Source organism: Astatotilapia calliptera, chromosome 6, assembly GCF_964374335.1.
Source record: "Astatotilapia calliptera chromosome 6, fAstCal68.1, whole genome shotgun sequence".
Taxonomy (NCBI): Eukaryota; Metazoa; Chordata; class Actinopteri; order Cichliformes; family Cichlidae; genus Astatotilapia; species Astatotilapia calliptera.
The window spans coordinates 20,292,452-20,315,380 of record NC_137427.1 but is presented as its reverse complement, the minus strand read 5'-3'; the positions used below and the strand labels follow the sequence as shown (position 1 = coordinate 20,315,380).

At 41.2% G+C, this 22,929-nt stretch overlaps 1 protein-coding gene and 1 long non-coding RNA gene across 5 annotated transcripts; one reads left to right on the top strand and one right to left on the bottom strand.

Moving 5' to 3' along the window:
• Nucleotides 1-1,707: 1,707 nt before the first annotated feature.
• Nucleotides 1,708-15,908, bottom strand: klf3 (Kruppel like factor 3 (basic)). 4 transcript variants are annotated; one of them, XM_080302442.1, is made up of 7 exons: nt 15,775-15,908; nt 15,520-15,674; nt 8,075-8,135; nt 7,124-7,616; nt 6,289-6,424; nt 4,041-4,207; nt 1,708-3,945 (listed from the first exon to the last, which is right to left on the bottom strand). In XM_080302442.1, the coding sequence occupies exons 3-7, from the start codon at nt 8,114-8,116 to the stop codon at nt 3,764-3,766; spliced, it is 1,020 nt and encodes a 339-aa protein (XP_080158568.1). In that variant the 5' UTR covers nt 8,117-8,135; nt 15,520-15,674; nt 15,775-15,908; the 3' UTR covers nt 1,708-3,763. The 4 variants fall into 4 exon arrangements, with proteins under 4 accessions (XP_080158568.1, XP_080158569.1, XP_026026715.2 ...); XM_080302443.1 differs by having other exon boundaries at nt 8,070-8,135; nt 15,520-15,867; XM_026170930.2 differs by having other exon boundaries at nt 15,520-15,867.
• On the top strand, nt 15,687-18,091 carry LOC145429221 (uncharacterized). Its single transcript, XR_013909445.1, has 4 exons — nt 15,687-15,791; nt 16,374-16,453; nt 17,352-17,485; nt 17,995-18,091. It is a non-coding gene; the product is annotated as an uncharacterized LOC145429221 (long non-coding RNA).
• The last annotated feature ends 4,838 nt before the right edge of the window (nt 18,092-22,929 follow it).

Below are 22,929 nucleotides of genomic sequence, written 5' to 3'. Positions count from 1 at the left end.
ATGGCCTCAGATTTGGAGGTGCTGATCCTAATTCCCGCTGCTTCGCACTCGGCTGCGAACAGTTCCAGTGCGAGCTGGAGGCCCTCACCCGATGAAGCCAACAGAACCACATCATCTGCAAAAATCAGAGATGAGATTCTGAGGCCACCAAAGCGAAAGCCCTCCGCCACTTGGCTGCGCCTAGAAATCCTGTCCATAAAAATTATGAACAGAACCGGAGACAAAGGGCAGCCCTGGCGGAGCCCATCACCCACCAGGAACGAGTCCGACTTATTGCCGGCAATACTTCATGATGCAAATGAGTAAAGATTTTACACCATAAGCTTTTTGTGTGGTTTGCGGCATTTTTGTAGGAACTACCTTCTGCAAACCACACATCACAGCAGATCTCAATACTATCTTGTAATTTCTTCCTTTTGCTCTTACGCTACCCTCATACACATATCACCCTCGACCCTCATTTCCACCCACTTTGTCTTGTCTTTACCTATACTGTCCAAGTATTTAAGCTCATCCACTTTCACCTTTCCATCTGTCTCCCTCTCATTCACACACATGCATTTTGCCTTACTTCTACTGACTTTTATGCCTTCACCATCATAGTCCGCATCTATCAACCTGTCCATCACCACTGCAAACAAGAAGCTCAGAACTGATCCCTGATGTAATCCCACCTTCAGCTTGAACCCATCTGTCAATGCACCTCACCACTGTCTCGCTAGCCTCATACATGTTCTCAGCCATGCTCATACTTCTCTGCTACTGCGGACTTCCTCATGTAGCACTACAATTCCTCTCTCAGTACTACTATCATATGCTTTCTCTAGATCGACAAACACACAGTCCAGCTCCTTCTGATCTTTCTGTGCTTCTCTATCATCACTCTCAAAGCAAAGCTAACATCCGTTGCGCTCTTTCGCACTATTAAGCTGCACTGCTGCTCACTGATCATCACCCCAGATCATACCTGTCTTTACTACACCACCTTATTCTTGAAAAATCAGTTCACTTCTCCATTCCCCAGGAATTCTCTCATACTCCAAGAATGTTTTAAACAATCTAGTTGAAGTCCCTCTCTCCTAGGCATCTGCACCATTTATTCCTGCCTGTGGCTATCTCACTGTACAATCCCTCCATGTAAAACAAATGTACACACTGGGCAACAGCACCTTAATATCAACCATATTTATATATTTATGTAATTTGTGTTATATGGTGGAATTTTTATAATTAGAGTCATTTGTATATTAGTTATATTTTATAACTTTGTAATATAATGTATAATTTTTAAGATTAAATATTTAGTTATTGTTCTTACCATCTTGGAGAAACTGTGACTGATTCCCTGAGGAAATTATGTAAAGTTTTCCGACTGATACCGCCACAGGTATGTCTTCTGGACCTCCTGCCTTTCCACTCTTCATCGCTGCCCACACTTCCCGATTTGTTATAATTTCTCCATTTATTCTCCTCCCTCAGATGTTCTTCATTCAGCAGCTCCTCAAAGTACTGGTTTCCCAGCACACTCTTCACTTACCCTTAATCAATCTACATCCTTTCCAGCTCAAAATCTCTGCCTAGCCAATTAATAAAAGTCCTTTTCTCCTTCTGTAGTATCCACAGACATGCACACACACTTTTCTCTTCTAAAATAAGCTAATTCACTAGCAAACAGGTGAACAAAAAACAGAATCACAAACAACGATACATGCTTCAAATATTGCAATAACTTTATTAAGTGGTATGAATATTTTGTTTAAAAATGCTAAATTGCAGAAAGACCATACGTTCACAGTTTGATGAGTTCCCTTTGAATTGCCAACGGTAAGATTTAATTAGAAAAAAAAAGACAGGGTTTATCATAAACACTAGAAATAGAAATATGTAATAGAGTATCAAAATCATGCTTAATAAAAACCATTAATTGCCCGTTCAGTCTAATAATGAATTATAAAATATAGATATTAATATGACAATTGTATTTGCAAAGATACAAAAAGGAAAAAAAAAAACCAAACAAAAAAAAAAAGAAAAAAAAGCACAAACTGCAAAAGGCATCGAGGAGCAAATGCAGATCAGTTGAGCTGCTACATTCGGGGTGTGTGAACGTGTACATGCGAATAAATGGCGGGGTTACACCTTCTTGTATACATGACTAGAAAATGACAAAAAACAAAAACAAGACAACTGCTGAACTGGACACCTTCCAATTAAACCCAAAAGCAAATGTGTGATAGAAAAAAAGAAAAAAAACACACAACAGAAAAAAACCAACCTGATGTGATTTAAAATGTCTGGCTTTGGGAATGTTAAATAATGTACTCATACATACTATTTATACATATATATATATATATATTTATAAAATATATATAAAGTGCACATTGGAGATGTACAAAGGCGCCATTTAAAAAAAGATAAAGAGAGAAAGTGTATTGCTCTCCACCTGTGGAAAATTGTGCTCTAAAAACCTTTATGGCACTTTTAAAAGGAAAGAAAAAAAAAAAAGTTTGGCAGCAGAATATCTGCTACAACAATAATCCCTGATTTGACTTTTAGGGGAATGATAAAGTATTAATTGTGTACAAGTTAATTTTCTTTTAAAACAAATGCATGTGTAGAGTGGGCTGGAATATAACTCAACTGCTCCTGAATATAAAAATTAAAAAATAAAAAATAAAAAATTTATTTTGTAATTTCCCTGCCTTGCATTTTGCATTTTCTCCCCACCCCGTATCAAAGTGTGACACAATAATAAAAGCTACCTCGGTGTCACGTCACAAACCGAAACACAGTTCATAGATACAAACTCAACATAAGAAATCGGTAAAGACACAATTTCATTGCTTCTACCCTTAAACTGACCGGGTGGTGCCTTTTTCCTCACCGACACATTAATGCCCCTGTGCAGCAACTTTCACATTTCTGAATGAAAACATAAAACACTTCACTGACTGAAACTGCCCACTAGACTGTTAAAACCCACGAGTACACGAAACCAAGGCTGAGTTGCTTTTAATAAGAGAGTGTATGTACAAGAGAAAGCGAGCGTTAGCAACCTGTCATCACTTCATGATCTGAGCTTGCAGAGGCAGATGAGGTGTGTGGTGTGTTGGTTTGTTTTTTTAATTATAGCAGATCCCGAAGGAGGAAGTTGGCACGAGTGTTTTAAAAAGAAAAAGGAAAAGCTGAAGTATCTATGACACAATGCACAGTAGGCGTGATAGGATACATTCTGGAACGTTTCACATTGTATTGGCGTAGCGAGCAAAAAAAATATGTATTTGTAAGTGTGTGTCCAAGTCCCAAACATTTACTTGAATGCATGTGAAACAAAAAGCTTTAAAGCTGGAGATCATGTTGCGCTGAGAAGCTTGTGAGCATGCCATGTGGCTTGCACAGACTGAACTGCTGTTTTGGTTGTGTAGCCACAAGAGGGCGCTGCTCTCAGGCCAGCTGAGGAGCTGCAAGCAAAAAGAAAAAAAAGTGTCTGGCCCTTCCACAGCTGATCAGAGGTTTGGTTCAGCTACCATATTTCTATAAAAATGAGCTGGTCTTAAATGTGTGAGCTGGCAACCAGCTTTTTTTCCCCCTCTCTTTGGCTTAATGAGGTGAAAGGGTTTAAACATTAACCCTGAGGAAACATTTCCTCACTCCCTGTCGCAGTCCAGGTAAGGCCAGCAATTTCATTTTAAAGTCAAAGTGGTGTAGTCCAACACTGAACCCAGCACAGAGTTGCATTCAAGTTGCACGGCAGAGGGTTTCACACTAGGAGGTGTCGTTTCTTGTGTAAAGCCAGGTGATCAGAGCGGGAGAAGCTGCGGTCACAGTCGGGACAGTGGAACGGTTTGACTCCCGTGTGCTTGCGGTAGTGTCTCGTCAGCTCGTCTGAACGGGCGAACTTCCACGTGCAGCCTTCCCAGCTGCACCTGTAGGGTTTCTCCCCTGCAAAGAGAGGAAATTACACGAGGTTTGTTAGAAGATGTCAAAAAGTTTGAGGCTTCTGGAAAAGCACGGCTGGTATATGAATGAAGGCTCACCTGTGTGTGTCCTGCGGTGTGCTTTGAGGTGGGAGCTCTTGGTGTACACTTTGTCGCAGCCGCTGAAGTCACAGCGGTGAATCCTCCGTTTTTTCAGTGTGTCAGGTGAATCAGCAGGGAAAGGGTGCCTTGTGCCCGAGTGGACTATTACTGATGGGTTGTTACCCCTAAAAGAAACACACAAAGGGTAGAAAAAGATTTTAAACGCTGGTGCTTTGTCCATCTTTGTCAAATGTTGCCAGCAGAGGGAGCAAAAGTCCTCTCTTATGACACTGAAACCCACAGTTTAACTTGGCTTCAATGCAATAACAACTTCTGCCAGGCAGGAAGCTGAAAAACCCGCCTTTTCCAGTCAGCCACACCTTTGCCTTGCCCTGTCAACCTCTGTCAATCAATGTTTATAAATTTATCCTTGACCAACTCCAGGAGACTGAAAACTGTCAAACAGCAGGTGAATCTGCAACACTGTTCCCAGTCAGAGCACATCAAGTCCTGTTTCTTTGTGTGTGCAAACAAACGCACAAAATGTACCAGTTTTACAGTTACAAGAGAGGAGTTGTCTTTCATCACTGTGTGTGTGTGTGTGTCAGTCAGTTGAGAGCAGGTGTTGAGTGCTGAAACATGATTCCACACAGATCAATTCTGCATAAAGGAATGTGCAGAAAATCCCCTAACACACACACACACACACACACACACACACACACACACACACACACACACACACACACACACACACACACACACACACACACCCCAGCGTATAGTAACTGTACGTACATATTGTTTATGAGGATGTGTGTGTGCTTTATTGACAAGATGTGATGACACACAAAGATGCACCCTCTTTTTTTCCCTTTAGGGTCCAATTATTTCATGTTTGGCACGATGACAAGAGCAGCCTGTAAAGGGAACCGCCCTAACAGCCAAAGTAAGAAAAACGAGGTGTACTTCACAGCACACACACAAACACTGACATACACTAGCTGCCAGCAAGGGCTGACTATTACATGTGCATCCAACTTGCAATTATTTCTTCTGAGGAAAAACTTATTTTGCAGAGGGGAGGGGACCGGAAGAGGAAGGTAAGAAAGTGCAGGGGAGATGTTGGACAATGAACACAAAGCTTAATAAATCAATCATAATAACAGTAATAATAATAATAATAATAATAATAATAATAATAATAATAATAATAATAATAATAATAATAATAATAATAATAATAATAATAATAATAATAATAATAATAATGAGGGAGAATGAGGGGAGGAGGAAGCAGAAGAGGAAGAAATAACCCAAACAAAAACAGTAGGAAGAGGAATGAAGGTGGTAACAGGACCCAGATGGCTGGCATGAACTTGTGACGTCTTAGATAAGGAAAGAAAGAAAAGAGCTTCTAATGTGAGGCGTGGCTATTGGGCCTGATGGAAAATAAAAGGATAAATATTCTTCTGTACTTCCCCAGTGGCCGAAACTCTGTTAGTGAGACAAAAGAATAGAACAGACAATAACAAATAGCCAGTGCTCTTCACAGAAGCAAGAATCTAAAGACAAAATAAATAAATAAATTAAATTATGGCTCCACAAACATGAAGGAAATAGAACTGTGTCCAGACTCAGGCTGGAGACAGATCATTTTCTAATGTGTTATCAAGGTGATGATAAAATACATTTGGAAACCACGTTTGTTTTATGACTTGGAAATGGAGCCAAATTTTAACAGTTATGTTCCATCAGAGTGAGATAAGCTCTAAATCTTCGGATATAACCAGTAAGTTCACGCAGTTCGGTCAGTGTTTTTCTTTTTTTCCCCCCCAATCACACAAGGCTCTTACTGGCTGCCCGCTAATAAGAACCGCACCGCCCTGATCCCGGGACTGCCCCAGAAACTGACATGGCTCAAACTACAGTGACATGCAAAGAACAGTCATATCTTATGACAGGACTCTCTAATAACAAGACTGTAGGTTGTATTCCGTTGCATATGTAATGATCTCGACAACATGCTTTTGTTTTAAACACGCAGAACAAAAGTTCAGATTAGGGAGCAGAGAATAAGACCTTCGGCAGCAGGGAGTGAGTCAAAAACGCTAGTGAAACAGGGGTGTGGAGTCAGGGGACGTGAAGTGTGTGGCCACCACCACCAGCGTGTGGGTTTTTACATGGAAAACAGAAGGAGCTGTGACAACTCGCTGACCACTGAGTCCACACAAAACTCGCTACAGAGTGTCGTCGTGTTACTTACTCGTACTCGTGTGGCATCGCTCTGACTGATGACTTCTCGTGACTGCTGGGGTCATGAGCGGGTTCAGTCTCGATTTTGATTGGCTTGTGCAGGTCGTGGGTATCACTTCGCGGCTCCAGAGGCTTCGTTGGGTGAACTGGGTAGGGATGAAACAATGTGTGAGCTGACAGTATGATCAGGTCTAAATCACATTCATAATTAATATGTTAACATAAATAAATAAATCAGGCATCTAAGGTCCCCAGAGGATAAATCCTATCAGTGTGGCTTTTTACTTAAAGTTTCTTCTAGCACCATCACGAGGTCAAGTTTAGACTGAAACCTTTCTTCTCAGCCTTTTGGACCAGTCAGGTTTAAACACTTCCACTATATTTTTTGTGTTTTTGCTACTTAAGAAGTCCTTCTAGAAAAGGCCACGGCAAACAAACTGGTAGCCGTATGTTGTGTGTCTGTCTCTGTGACAGATCAAAGACTTCTGCGGATCACAGTGGGAAATAGCTGATTTACCCCCCCTTCCAAAAAAAAAAGAAAAGGAAAAAAAAAAAGTGCTATTCTAAGAACAGAGGGAATGAAAAACATTTCCTCATTATCACTGATAATTTTTCCATTCTCTCTGCAAAAATCGTTTACTGATAATTTATCAGTAAACGATTTTTGCAAATTTAACAAGAAAATGCCACAAAAGTGATGTGATTTAAATGCAGTAACAACATGAAATGGATACATTTCACGATGACTCCTGCACTGATGTGTTTTTAATGTGATTCTCTAATGACTTCTTGTTTTGTTTTTAGCTTCATGTACAGTTGCAACACAAACACTGAACTGCTCTCACCTATCTTGGGCTCCCAGATCCTGAAATGGTCATCGTCGCTGCTGGCAGGTGAGTTCATCATTATTGGCTGGTTCAGCAAATGTGGTGGGTAATAGGGGAGAATGGGCAGAGGCAGTACGATCTGAGAAACCATGATCTGTGACTTTGGGATGACCCCGGGGCCCCCCGGAGATACAATGGTGGGACATGGAAGGGAGGAAGTGGGCGGCGGGAGAGCGTGGGAGGGCGAGGAGCGCAACTGAGTGTGTGGGGGCGAGTTGCGGGAAGAGGTGCGGCTCGCCGAGCTGTAAGGCGAGGCAGGGGAGCTGCGAGGGGACGCCGGGGTCGACGCAGAGGAGCAGGGAGGGGACTTGGAAGATGAGTGCTTGTTGACAGACAGGTCCACGGGCTCCATCTGGGTGTGTGTCAGCCCGTTCGGGGTGTGAGAGTGGGACAGGGGGTGCATTCTGTAGAAGTGCGGCGGATGGGGGAAGATCACTCCAGGATAGAACGACTGTGAAAGAGAGGATGTAGAGAGAAGAGGAAGCAGTAAAAGGGGGACAAAAGAGCAGAGGGTTAAAAATTTCCATTCTGCTTTGAATGGCAGGGAAAACATGTTTTTGCCACACAAACAATTACAGCCAGCCAAAAAATTTAAACACTGCTCTGTTTGGGAGCAGATAACTGTTTTGTCTCAGAATACAGTGTGTGTGCTCATTAGCCCACTGCCTGGCAGTGTGCGTAGCTATTGTTTGCAAATGTCCACTGTACATTAGCCTGTTTGTCCAGGAAGAGCTGGAATGTGGGAACCAGTCTGTCTAGACACGTATAGGTGCGTGTGTAGTGTGTGTGTAGGGGTTGCTGTTTGGTATCAAAAACATGATCAGGCATGATAATGCGCGTACACGCACACACACACACGCGCGCGCACACACGCACACACGCGCGCGCACACACGCACACACACCTTACCGGCTGAATGTCTGTCTTCGGAGGGTAATCATACATCAGCATGGCTGCACACGCCAGACTCCTGCAGAATACACACATAGCACCAAAAATCAATATACAGGGAAGACATTTACACTAAGCTCACACTCTTGATAATAATTTACTTTATGCACCAATGCAACATTGTAGAAACACTTAAAACTTATTCAAACATTTGTCACCTCTCTACTTAAAGTACTGAAAGCAAAAGGACACATCCTTCAGATAATGCACCTCTATCACACTCCCCTGTGTGAGTATAAGTGACCCCCCAAAAAAAGAAAAACACAAAAACAAAACAAAAACGGTAGAGAACCTAAATCTGAGGTCATAATTAATGGTCAGAATAAAGTAGAAGAATAATTCTGTCAAATTTTTCTTTTAGTTTAAAATTTTAAATATAGCCATGTGCAAACAGTCTCAACATGAATGCTAACGAGCAACTACAGCTGCAGACTTTGCTTTGTCTGCTGCCTGACTGACAAAACTCCAACCACTGCAGCTTGTCCTCCTCTACAGGAGGGTGGACCATGCTGCACCACGGGCTTAAAGTCCATCTGCCAGGCACTTGGCCAGCAAGCCCAAGTCTGGCATCAAGGTGGAGTGTTTTCTGACTTTCGCACTTTGTCATGCCCCTCACCCAGGACCAATTTGCCTTGGGAGACCCTACCAGGGGCATGCTGCTTGGGGCAGAGCGGCTCTGACCACAAGATTCGTCTTGTGGTCAGAGCGCCTGAAAACGGATAAGCAGATACCCTTAGTTACATATAGCCCCAACGTCCATAAAGGAGACCGCGAGGGCACGATCAACGTTGGTTCAGCCCCAGACATATTTTTTTCTGTCAAACTTGACACATCATCTCCTCTTTTTTCACCACTCAGTCATGGTTTCAAACAGGTACTCTGCGTTTGACAGAGCACTGCCGATGTCAATCAAAAACACTCGACATTCAGACTTGTGAATTAAAGGGACTGGGTTTTTTTTTAACGAGAATGCAACACACACACACACACACACACACACACACACACACACACACACACACACACACACACACACACACACACACACACACACACACACACACACACACACACACACACACACACACACACACACACACACACACACACGAGTATTTTGGATCAAAAGCGTGTGAGGTTTCAAAGGTGTTTCCAGTTACCTTGGCTTTGAATGGCCAGGTGCAGCTGGGATGACTCTGCTTGTGCTACATGAGGGTGTTTATTAGCTTCTTTGTGTGCTTGTGTGTGTGTGCGCGCGTCTGCTGGTGCATTAAGGCAACATGAACTGTCAAAGAATGTACCCTGAGGCAGTCTCCGTGTGTGTGACCTGATTAAAGTCCACAGTCTGAAGACAAGTTAGCCTTTAATTATTAACAAATGGGCAAGAACAAGTCATTACACCCTAGTGCACACATATAGGAATGCGCACACACACACACACACACACACACACACACACACACACACACACACACACACCCCCCCCCAGATGGGGAGCAGACCAATGGTGAAGCAGGATGCTCACTAGCTGGCTCAGGAAGGGTGTGAACATGACGACTGAAGCCTCACCCTTTGCCCGGCTCCAAAGAAACAAAGAGCCTACCGTCAGGTGGGAACTGGGTGTGTTTTGAGGGCGTGTTTTCTAATCCGGGTTTGTACTGTACTGTAGTTCAACTTGAGGTCAAGCAGTTGTTCTATTGTCATTGTAAATCACACATTAAGGTGACAATGAGACCAAGTATGAAACACAAACAGATTCTGAATTCGGAAAAAAGGAAGAAAAACAAAATCACTGACAAAACCCCCCAAAAGAAGAACAGATTAAGGAAAAGAAAGCAGCAAATACCTGCTGTGTATAAAAGAAGCAGAAGGTCTGCCAGAAACAAACACACACAATAAACAAAATCCCATCTGGGAACAAGGTGTCACTGATGAAAAACATTAGAAACCACGACCAGAAAATGTTCTGGTCCCAAACGTCACAAACATGCACGACAATGTCCCAAAGTCCAAGATGACATTTTAAAATAGTTATTGTCTCATGCCACGTCCACATCACCACAATATTAAGCAAACCTTATTTTCCTTGTTTTTATTTTTCCTTTATACTTACTGTAGATTTGTAATTCTATACCAGTTAAGTTGTCAGTTATATCCTGTTATATACAAACTACATAGATGTACTTAGTGGAAGAAGCTCCTTTCAGCTGCTTGTTAAGCAGTTGCCACAGCAGATGGATCTGCATGTTTGATTTGGCACAGGTTTTACACCGGATGCCGTTCCTGACGTAACCCTCCTATTTATCAGAGCTCTGGACTGACACTCGCGTGCGTGAGGCTGAGTTCGTGTCTCCTCCGGATCTTGAGCAGACGATCACAGAGCCAGGTTTCAGTGAGTAGCGTCACTATCAGTACCTCACCAAATGTGTAAGGTCACCAAAGTCTAATCGGTTCATCCCTGAGTACAAGTCTATGTTTGTGCCAAATGTGACAAAATCTCCTTCAGGTGTTCTTCGGATATCATCGGGGGCCACGGTACCCTCAATCTTTGCCAATTCTAATCAGTAAATCCTTGAATCCAAGTGAACATTTGAGCCAAATTTGGAGAAATTCCCTCAAGGCGCTCAAGAGATATTTAATTTATGAGAATGGATCGGAAAACTGGAAAATGTTATGCTGTCACTAGTGCAAGGCAGGCATGAGTAACTCAGAGGCTCCTTTAGGCTCTGTCATACAGGAAGTGTTAATTATCTTTTGACTTTAGGGCTGGGCAGGTGTGGGCTGTGTACGCCTGTAAGTGAGAACATGTATATTCACAAACAAAGTGTTCAGAGCCTCACTTATCTGGCTTCATCTCTCACTGAACAACATATGCATCGCTCAGTGCATGTTAAATTCTTTGAAAGAATGCGTGCAGTGACAGGAACATGCTGCTCTCAGAGTTCACCTGTCATACATAGTCTTGCATTTCCCCTTTTATTAACACTTTAGCACGACAGACGCGAAAACGAGTTCTTGGCAGCTGGTTAGTTGGCCACAGGTACGAGTAAACGCAGGGGAGAATTTGGCCGATGGCGTCAGAGCCCGGTGTCGTGCAGCAGGGACGGCAAATAATTCACGTTATTTGCTTCAATCCAAAAACAGGCGTGTGCCTAGTGGTTGGGTTTTACCACACAGGAAAATGAACAGAAAGGAGTCATCAGATAACGTGTGACAGCAGGATGGCAAGCAAAGGAGGGAGAAACTTTCCCTCTGGGTGTCTCATGAAAGAATAAGCACAATGAGTCGCACAAATGTAACAATCACAGGAAAGAAATTTCACTCAGCCGTGTAGCATCTTCCTCAGTGGCCACAAGGCCTCAGCAGATTAGAGATAAACTGCAGCTGGAGCAGCATTTCTGATAACTGAATTAACCGTTTAAGAAGTTCCCACAGGAATCCCCCCCAAAAAACCAAAAACAAAACAAAACAAAACAAAACCAAAAACATATTCCATGAAAATGTGAAGAGTTCTTTCTTATAAGACATTAACCTGAATATCTTTGGTTTAATTAATTTGGATATTTTCCTATTACTTGTTTCTACGCAGCATCTGGCTGATTGCATTTGTCATAGCTCTCACTAGACTGTGCTCTTATTTTCTATGAAATTGAACTGACATACTCGAGGACAGGAATTAGTCAGCACTCTTTTCCTTTATTGCCTTTCCAGGTAAAAACAGACAAACAAACCAAACTCCTGCATCATCACGATAAATAAGTCGCCCTACTTGGGCTAGGTTTTTTTTCTGCTACTGGGTTTGAGTTTGTGCATGTCCGCAAATATTGTCCTTCTAGGTCAGTGGAACTACTGTGTATTCAGCCCCAACCCACTCTGCAACCACCTTCTACACCCCTCTATTGTGTCTCCACCCCTGGACTCTTCTCCACTCGCTCCCCAGCAATCGCTCATGTCTTTACTACTGTATTTATCTGAACCGCACACCACCCCACACTCTTATTCTCTCCCCCTCTGTGAATGTTATAAAAAAACATGACTGAAGGGGAAAATATTGTGGCTTGGACTCCCTGCCCCCGCCCCCCCCCCACACACACACACACGTTTCTGCTAGCTCAACAGAATACACACACTAAATCACTAAAAGGACTAAATTATTACAGACACGCACACATACTGGAACACACGCAGACAAAAGCTGGCCGGCACACACAAAGTCTCTCTCTAATGGCAACAGGCTGGAGATGATGAGATCACCAGAGAGACCAAAAACCTCCAGACAACATCTTTGTCCAAGAACATGCCACAATACACTCACACACACACATTTTCAGCCTAGCGTCTTCTAGCCTCTTTACCCCCTCTTCACTTAAGTCATTCTCACCTTGTGACAGTCCTGTAATGCTTCATGTCGTGATATCAGTCGACTCAAGGAGAACCTCACATACAAACTCACTACCTATTCACACTCTTCAGGAAAGGCGCCCATTAGTCTTAATTTAACATCCTAATTGCATGACTCATCCAGGTACTCATCCAATATTATGCCAACATTTAACTTTTCCCTTTCCTGACCTCTCCCTAAAGTACTCTCACTTCTTCTGTTGCCCCTCACTCATTCCAATTTATTCCCCCTTTCAAGCTCTCACTCCCAAGTGTAGCCCCTTGCTCCCTGCTTTCAACCCTTACCTCACTTCCTGCTCATGACTCCCCTAATAACCCAGCACATGCTCCAATTTTGACTCCTCTTGCTTTAAGGCCCTTGCTTACCCCCAACCTCCCCCCCCATTCCTCTTATTTTGGCTTCCCATTCCCTCATCCGAGCCACGCAGCCCACTTCTCGTATTTTTACGCCCCCAAAGACACATGCACACACACACACACACACACACACACACACGTAGTCCCCCTGAGCTCCTCTCAACTACACTATGAGGCTGCAGGCCTCGGGGGGGGGGGGGGGGCATCAGCAGGGGAGAGGAAACAGGATCCATCATCTCAGAAACACACATTTAAAGACACACCAGACTCATCTGGTCGCGAGGCTCAAACACTGACAGAGACACACACGCGCACCTCAAGTCGAACTTGACGGGGTGCGCGAGAGAGTGCGCAGCGTTTTGAGGCTTTCCAGACAACTGAGGACAGAGGGAAGGAGAGAACAAGAGAAGAGGGAGAGAAGCGGAAGCCCTTAGAGTTTAGTCTGACTGTTATTATTTCCACACTGCGTGATGGGTCGGGGGGTGTACAGAGGAGAAGGAGGTGGAGGAGGAGGAAGAGGAGAGCGAAGCCAAAAGGGGGGTGCTGCTGCAGGGGGCCTGCGGTTTCCTGTTTGACTCCACACACACATATTACACCTCCCTAGTCTGAGAGAAGAGAGGTGGGGTGGGGGGCTGGAAGGAGAGAAAGGGCAAAGAAAACAGCCGCTCTGACCAAACTATGTCAAAATGGAAGTGGAAAGAACAGGGCAGAGAGAGAAATGGGGAAGAAAATGAAGTGGGTTTCAACCAAAATATGACAAAACTTCAATGAACCTCAAACATGGGGGGGTGGGGGGCAGTAAAGAAGGAGCTACACAGTCACAGTGGCTCAATCCAGTGGTTTGAACACACAAGTGTTCGGTGTGTGTTTAAGCATCCGTGTCCTGTCACTCTGCAAACTTGTGCAACTAGTCACAGCTTTTCACGTTTATGGCCGCCTGTGGAGCAGCGTGTCCTTATTTCCTCAACTTCTCATGGAGAATCACCAACTACTCAACATCCACCCGTTTAATGTTTAGCCCTAATGTTCCCTAGCACATGCCCTTTGAGCAGAGTGTGCGCGCGTGCATATGTGCGTGCGTGTGTACACACAGTCTTGCGCATTTTGTTCCACCAGATAACATCAGCATGTTGATTCAGGAAAAAAGGCGTAGGGATGGGTGGAGTATTTGGGGCGTGTGTGCGTGTTTGTGCTGCACTAATGCCAGACAAATAAACAGGTAATACACAAACGGAACAGCGACTCATCCGTGTTTTTCTGCTCAACAGTGAAACAAAAGTACAAACTTCAGGCAACAGGGAGGGGAGAGATGTCGCCCTCATTCCACCCATCCACCCCCCACATCTCTCTCCCTCTCTCCTCCCGTCTTTCTCTCTCTCTCTCTCCAGGCTCTAAACAGGATAAGGGCTTCATATGCCAAGTGGAATGCGTGACGCAAGCCTCAGCCTTGAAACAAAGCACAGGAAACGGGGAGAGACAGAGAAACACAGAGGGAGAGTACAGGGAGAGATGTGTATTGTAAAGAATGCAGTGACACAACAGGACTGAAACAACATCTCAGGTGTGACAGTTTGGGAAAAAACAAACAAGCAGATGCCCTCTCCTTCACCCTCACCCACACACACCTGTCACATATTTTCCCATCTGTAACTGAACTCAGCACAGACACACAGCAAAATCTGAGGCTCGTCTTTCAAATCACTGCTTTATTCTGCATCAACGTCAGCCTCTACAGTTTCACAATCTGACCTATGAATAAATGAGTCATGTGCGCAATAAACAACAATAAATATGATAGTCCTTATGATTCATTTCACTTGATGAGCCCAGCAAACACCCATTTCTCAAAATGTTGCCGTTTTCCTTATATGGAAATATTTCTTCCCCCCAACTCACATATTTTTAAAAAAAAAAAAAAAAAAAAAAAAAAAGTGAATCCATTTTTAAATAATCTAAAGTGTACTTCTCAAAACTTACTAAAATGTAACAGAATAAAAAAAAGGTAGTAATTAGTAGATAAAAAGGATCCCCAAGTAATAACTTTACTATAATCTACATTTATACAACAAAGAAATAACGCATTGTGTTATTTGATGACGGGGGGGGGGACACATACACAAATAAACCCACATTTATGTTAATTAACAACAGCCTTAGTTTTTAAAAGGCTCTGAAAGCCCAAAATAGCATCGTCTCCCCGTGACTTGTAACAGCCTAAAGTCGGGTTACATAAGTTACAGCCAGTGTTGAGCTCATTAATCATTAATCATTAAATTAAGAAGAACAACGTTCACCACTGTCAGTGTTATAGGAAGATAAATTAAGCAAACATGCTTATTTGAAGGCACGGAACAGAAAACAGCTGTGAGTAATTAACTAATTAATTAATCAAACCTCAAATTACGCACGAGCCGTCTGTTCTCATTAAAACCCCGACCCGCAAATTTAATTTATGGACTACTTCTCCCTGCTGTAATCTATTAGGAATAATAGTCTACATCAATCCCACTACCACATCCAGCTTTTATTAAAAGACCACGTTGCAATTACTGACTTCCGATAGGAAAATTAGACCGTGCCGGGGTCAGCCTGTGAGGCAGCCCGGCGGACACAATGCTGTCAAGAAGTCACCGAGTCAGACTTACCTCTCAGATGGGGTATACGGTCTTTTCCTGCAAGGAGAGACGGTAGTTTCGCGGCTGCCTTGCTGAAAGGCACAGGTTCCCTTCCCAGGGAGAAACTCAATTAGACTCTCCGCTGAAAAGGTGACGCAGGCGACGCTCGGTCCTCCGCTGTGTCACTGACATCAAGGAAAAAAACAACAACAAGACGATTCTGTGATCGATGGCTCCGTAAAACTTCCCCAAGTTACGAAACTCCTCTGTGTATGTGTGTCTCACTGTGGCAGAGCATTTGTGTGAGTCCGCTTTTGTCGTTCACAAACCGCTGCTGTCACATGACCCGCCGTCTGTTCTCCGTGGGGTCTGGCCGCTGGGCGGGACCGGGGCGGGGTGGTCCAGATTATCTATGTGTGTTTCTCTCTCTCTGTGTGTAATGCTAATTTCAAGTTTTAAACGCAAACAAACAACAATGTGATATGATTATGACGCTCCTACTACAACCTGAATGTATCTGGATAATTTTATATAAGACTGAATAGCGTATTTTTCAGAAATGGACAGAATAGAAACAAGTGAAAGAAACAGCCTATTAAGATCTTAATAGGCAAAACTGTACTTTGAAAGAACATATTTTTATTTATAATTAAAAGTACAAAAATATCAAAATCCTTAAAGTATGAAACTTAATTGTAAACTGAAAGACTTTTTCCAGCTATCAGTTAAATATTATTTTTCTTAATATATAAAGCTTTTCCACTATTACAAGTTTCATTTCATTATATTTTCATGATCTAATTTTATTTTATTTTATTACTAATTTAGGTTCTTACCATCTCTGAGCATTTGTCCTGTATTAGCTTTGTGCTTTTATTTTGTAGGGGATGCGAAAAGCAGAAGACCTGAGACTGCACCCTAAACTAACCGCACAAACGGCTACCCTGAGGTACCCCTGAGCAAGGTACCGTCCCTACACACTGCTCCCCGGGCGCCTGCTTAGTGGGCTGCCCACTGCTTCACTGAGTGAATGGGTCAAATGCAGAGAAAAACAAGTAATTTCCCCACGGGGATCAATAAAGTATCCATTATTATTATTATTATTATTATTATTATTAAAAAACAAAAACTGCAAAGCCCAATTTGATGTTGTCACAACTTTGCTCTGTTGTTGCAAAACACCCCATCACAATAGAGTTTCCTCAGTGTTGCAGCATGTTGTATTTAACTAATTGATGTAGGGATGCATGATGTGATATCGATATCACTTATCGATTCTCATTGAGTTATCATTGGTTTTTTTAAGGTCACCACCATTGCTAAGTAGCAATAAAGAAATTACATTCATGTGAATTAATTTTATGCTGTGGGTCAAATGTTTGTGCATGTTTGTTGTGATCAGTGTTGGAGTCTTACTCAAAAAATAATTATTACGCATATTACACAGAACACTCTTCTTAAAAAATAATGCAGTAGCTACTTAATGACTTAATTTTCAAAGATGAAAACCAGCACAAAAAAGCGATTGTCACAGTGATTCTGCTTTAGAAACGTGAACAGGTAAAAAGTGAGACTGCAGCCTGACTGCTTATCTGCTTGTTACCCGTTGAAGTTCAGGGTCTGGCTGCTGGGGTCAGCATTCACTCAGCTTTCCCTCTGGGTTCTTGGCTAGCTTAGCATTAGCATGCTATCTGTGCAGATGCTTGCAAAAAACAAAGTTGTGTTAGCAGCATAATGCGGTTGTTTCTGTCCTGGATGCAGTTTTCCACTTTACCATTTATCTCGTCCTTTTGTGCAATAATAATAAAATAAATGTCCATATCCATGCTCTAGACTGTGTTGCTATTTTCCTCCTCTCACAGTTAAGCTGAAATCAGATGACTAGCACAAGCGCAAAAACTGCTAAGCGGGATCAATAGGCAGGTAGACTAACTCCAAGGAATTGGACTACTGGTTCTCGATTCCCATCCCTAAATGCATGTTTATCTTACCAAAGGTGAGGCATTATTATTATTATTATTATTATTATATAAATTGTAACGTGTTTAGACTGTATTACAACATATTTAAAGAGCCTGGTATTACATTACTTCTGTAACTTGACTATAATTTGATCATAAGAAACCGCTAATATTTCACTTCCACAAGCTATAGTTGTGCTTGTTGTGAAAGCTTATCTCAACTTTTTGTTTTTCTGAAAACATACTCTATAAAAGTCCTAAAATGTAAATGCGTCTTCTTTTTGCACATGCTTCACAGTTACAAGAGTATAAAACATAATGCGCAGTTTAAAAATATGATCTAAGGTGTAGTTAGTAATAAAGTTTTTTTCAATATTCCACTTAATTGGGACTTACATGGAAACAGCTGTCCTGATAATAATAACGATAACAAAAATATTAAGTATAAACTAGCAGGAAAGGCGAAAGGTATGACACTATTCTAAGGCAAAACTAGAGATGCTGGAAAAGTTCTACAATTCCTTCTTTGTCTCCACTCCTCTAGGTTCATGAAAATCAGCATGGCCAATCAACAAGCAGCAACAAAAACATAAAAATACAACCTCATTGGTGATGTTAATAAAGATTTACTGACTCCTCTATATTTTGTTTCCAAGACTTTCTTGTATTTTTTAAAGTGAGCTTGTTTTCCAGGTTTTCTGAAGGCCTTTCAAAGTTTTTCCTTGGACACTGGCTTCTTTTTCACTTGATTTTAGTTCAGTCCTTGTACCTGATCATTTTCAGGGAACTTTTGTTTAAGCCACTTGACACAACACTGACCTATGAATCATTCCAGGCACATATGCTGTAAAACAAAAGATGAACCACATAACAAACAATTTAGCAAGAAACCAAGTTTAAATGATATCTTTAGAAACTCTGTTACTAGCCCGTCACAAAAACACATGGTTTGTTCCTGTTTCTTTGGTTGAATCTATGAAAAAAAACCCAACAGGGTGATTTCTAAGGAGCTGTTTACAGAAAGGTTGACATGTCCCAGCAGGTTGCGTAGTGCGTCCTTAAAAAATCTGAAGAAACTGAACAAGTGTACGCCTAAAAACTATCTACAGCAGATGAACAGTAAGGGAGTCATTATCCTTAAAAAAATCCAGCAAAGACCTGACGCGGGACATGAGAGATGCATCTGGCCCTTCTGTCGATCGATTTACCGTTCAGTGAAATGGTCTCAATAGAAGGGTGGCTGTCAAGAATCCATTGTAATGAAGGGAAACATGACAAAAATGCTGAGGTATACTAGATTACAAAAGAACTTGACTGAAAATTAAGTGCTTGTGGTTCAAAACATCAATATCAATGGGGTAAGTCAGGAGAGAGTTAAGGTTAGTGCACACAAAACACGGTGGAAGCTCTGTCATGCTTTGAGCTGCATTTCAGCCAGTGGTGTTGGAGAGCTTGTCAAAATTGATGGAATTATGAGCACTGTAGTGCCATCAGATCCAACATGGAACAGCACCTGGAAAGCATCTGACAGTGACTTTAGTTTTTAGTGTGACAATAATTCACAGTAAGTGGTGTGTGCATTTTAAGAATGAATCCAATGCTGATTTAAAATTAGACATTATCATTAACATAAAGACCTTCCAGCAAAATTTGTGTTTGTTAATCTCTTTGCTTTTACATCACTTTTTTTTGGCATACTGGCATCTTAAGTGGAAGGGTTTAAATTGGATTTAGATAACATGAGCATTTTGTGTGTAAGCTAAACACTGGGCCAGATATTTTGCGATGCTTCAAAACATTAAAATGGAGCATAAATTATATGTGTATATATCTATATCTATCTCTCTCTCTCTCTCTCTCTCTCTCTCTCTATATATATATATATATATATATATATATGTGTGTGTGTGTGTGTGTAATTCATATATTACACAATATATATTTATTGTGTAATATACATATATTTATGTATAGATTAAAGATTAGAAATGGAAACAATCCAATTGACTCCGGTCTTGTGTGCGCGCGCACATGCATATAGGAGGAAGACAATAGCCTGGGTTTGGCAAGGAACAAGCTCTTCCCAAAAGGAAGAAGAAAAATGTTTACGTAAGATGAGAGGGGTGGAGCTGCAGAGCAGAGCATAAGACTGAAATTAATTGGTTTCAATTGGAAAATTCTTCTATCAATGACAGAAAATGCAAATCTTTGATTGGCTGCCAAGTGCACATAAATTTAAGCCACAGTCGATGTCAATAGATTAGCTGTTTGTGTTAAACTGCAATGTGCCAACAACACCTACACTTGACACTTTCATTTCCAAATAAAGACCTTTACACTATATTTGAGGTATTTAAGGTAACGCTAAATAAATCTTGTGGAACCCACTGAGTATCGGCACAAACAGAAACTCAAAGATCTAAACAATGAGCCCTGATTTGTTTTACTACCTGAACAGTATAGTGACCCTGGAAGTTTTCAATAATATTTAAAAGTTATTTAAATAGAATATTGTTAATTTCCTATGGTTATTCACCAGATGCATATATATACATATATATATAGTTTTTTAAAACTAGTTTTTCAGTAAGCGCACTGCCCTCTGTTTCACATTCTGAGCTCATTTATCAAAGCCCAACTGTGGATAAATGAAATGTAGCGTAGTGCATTCTTTCCATTCGTCCAAGCAATGGTGGTAATTTGACAATCCTCGATCTAGATTTATCTTCCAGGTCAGACACATTTCAGATATCTTCCCAGGAATTCAGAGGTAAAGCTGATTGTGTAACCAGCTTGCTTTCATCAAGCCAAGAGAAATACTCGGTGTGTAACCTACTGTACATCACAGATGTATCAAAAGAAATATCCTTCAAAGTGCAAAATGTATTTCACTACTACAAACTATCCATGTAACGTGACCTCTTCTCCACTAACTACCAAACACTGCTAGCACAAACGTAACTGTTTCCCCTATGAAAACGACATTCGACAACCTCCCCTGTTCCCTTAATGAACAAGTATATATGTCAATAAAGATGTGGTTCAACCAGCATTAGGGTCCGGGTACTCTTTTTCAAGAGTAGCCTTGGTAAGACCAAAAACTGCTCAGTTCAGAAATGAGAAACAAACGTTGCTCCTGGTAGGCATCCAAGGAGGAAAGAGTTAAAACAAATAGAAAGATGAATCATCCTGAGAGTGAAACTTTATCAGCATCTATGTGTTTTTTTTCTTTAGAAATCTTTGATTCTCCATTTCATTTGCATCTACAGTGTACACTTTGAATAAGGTAAAACAGTTCAACACCACAACCGGAATGAGTGTTACGCGGATGATCAGGTGGCAGGTGTCTTTCATTAGGTTTTTCTCAGTCCTAATCTCAGTAATCCTCAGTGTCACTGTGATATGCACTTGTAACAAAGCACTCCAGTTGTTTAAAATTTTAATAGGCTCTTTCATTATCAGAAATGCGATACTTTATATTTTGGCCTCACACCTCATATTTCTTTTGATTGATCAGTTTTCTAAGACAGCTCTTAGTGTGGTTTACAAAATCACACTTTTTTCCACCACTTTTTCCATCACATCTCTATTTTATATGCTTTGCTCTCATAAATGCGTTTGCCTGTACTCATTTTTAAAGAGTTCAGCAGAATTAGCGACACGGAGCAAAGGATTATAAAGTTTGTCTTGTAAACAAAGAAGTTGTAATGCGCACACACTGTGACATCTGTCATCACTTCTGTCATCCATGATCTATGCGCTATGCATTGAGGCAAGGCATAGCTGATATGACAATTTATGTTTTATGGATGGTTTCTGTATTTGTTATAGTGCAAGACTTTCAAGTCTGAACACACATCCGCATACGCTCACCTAGCTCTCTCAGCATGATGTCAAGTGGCGCATCAGACATGATGGTGGCTTACAGCGCAGGTCAGGCAGGATGAGCTGTTGTAAGTGTGTTCCTGAATCAAAAGTGACTTAGGGAAAAGTAGGTGTGTTTGACTCCACAACCTACTCTAAAACGGAAACTGTGGAATTTGTTTACAACACATTCATGTGGCATTCATAAGACATCTTCTTCCAAATAACACTAGACCAGATCTTCTGATTTGTAATCTTTATAATTTTCTATATTTGAAAATTTACACACCTTTAGACCGCTGTGTCACAAAGGCACTGCGCATGGCAAGTTCCGCACATGACGGGATCTTCTGTGCAAACTGCCAATGCAAATACTGCTTGGAACAAGTTTTCCACCTCTGCATCAGTCTACAGGAAATTGTCAAAGAGGGGCAACAGCTCGATTTGTAATCGTTTCTTCTCAATCTTTGTTTTTGGTCACAGCAATCAAAACTAAAACATCAAGTTCAGATGCATTTACACAAATACATACATATCAGATGGTGAACTTGAAGGGAACCTGTTTGTTTATTCTTCAAAAGAATCCATCTATCTGTTGTGGAGTCAGCGTAGAACTCCAGCTACTAGAAAGTTACTAGAAACATTTGATTTTTTTTCTTTTTTTAAGTAGTAGGAAGTAAAAAAAAATAAAAATAAAATCTCAACAAAAATTATATAACACTTTTATAAAACGGTATCTCAAAGTTGCTTTGGAGAGGGATTTTTTTAAATGATAGACACATTATTTTTAATAAGTTCTTTCTTTAAACCACACTCTTTAAGTCTTTGTTCTGATTAAGATTTTGTTGCTTCCATTAATCTACAGCCACATTCTTCATTTCTTGTTTACTTCTCGTGTCTCTTGTGTTTCAGCATTCCTGCATGACAATGGATTCTTTATGTGAAACTACGCTGCATATATCCCATGTTGTATCTGCAAGCAGACACACTAGCACTTAAGCAACCTGCAGCCTTTATTGTAAATGCAAACATTTATTTTATCCGTAAAAGTTGAGCAATATGACGGAGATTTAAAATCTTTTATTTGAATGAATGTCCAGTTCAGTCAGTCATTTATAAAAGGTTTTATGTAACTTTTAGTTAGAAAAAAAAGTGTTGCATAGTGAAAATGCACATACCACATACCAAAAAGTAATCTGTGGCTTTTCACTGGAAGTATTACTTGACATGCCTCTCTTTGCCCCGCCCTTAGGTTGCAAATCCTCCCCCAAATTCCTAGGAAATATACTGACAACGTGACCTCACTGGTCTCGATGGAAACGACTTCCCATACAATTCTGAATGCATATATTGTGTGCATCATCCATATCAACAGCAGCTTAAGTAAGCGCAAAGGCCAGGCTCAATGGTCCTGACAGCATGCTGTCATCTTGAAGTGATAAGATAATGAAAAAGCTATTTTAGTCAATGACATGCCCCAGGTGTTAGATTCACAAACACAGACTTTGACTGCTTTATGTTTCTTGCTTTCTTATTGATTGATCACAATGTGAAGCAATTTTGTTAATGAAACCAAATGAAATGCACTAAACATATAAAGGTAATAATAATAATA

Excerpts from the sequence above, each read along its gene's own strand:
- klf3 (XM_026170929.2), bottom strand. The coding sequence starts at position 8,152 with ATGTGTGTATTCTGCAGGAGTCTGGCGTGTGCAGCCATGCTGATGTAT. Across the intron at positions 7,617-8,074 it reads CGAAGACAGACATTCAGCCG|TCGTTCTATCCTGGAGTGAT; the intron begins GTAAGGTGTGTG and ends TCTCTTTCACAG. Across the intron at positions 6,425-7,123 it reads GATCTGGGAGCCCAAGATAG|TTCACCCAACGAAGCCTCTG; the intron begins GTGAGAGCAGTT and ends ATCCCTACCCAG.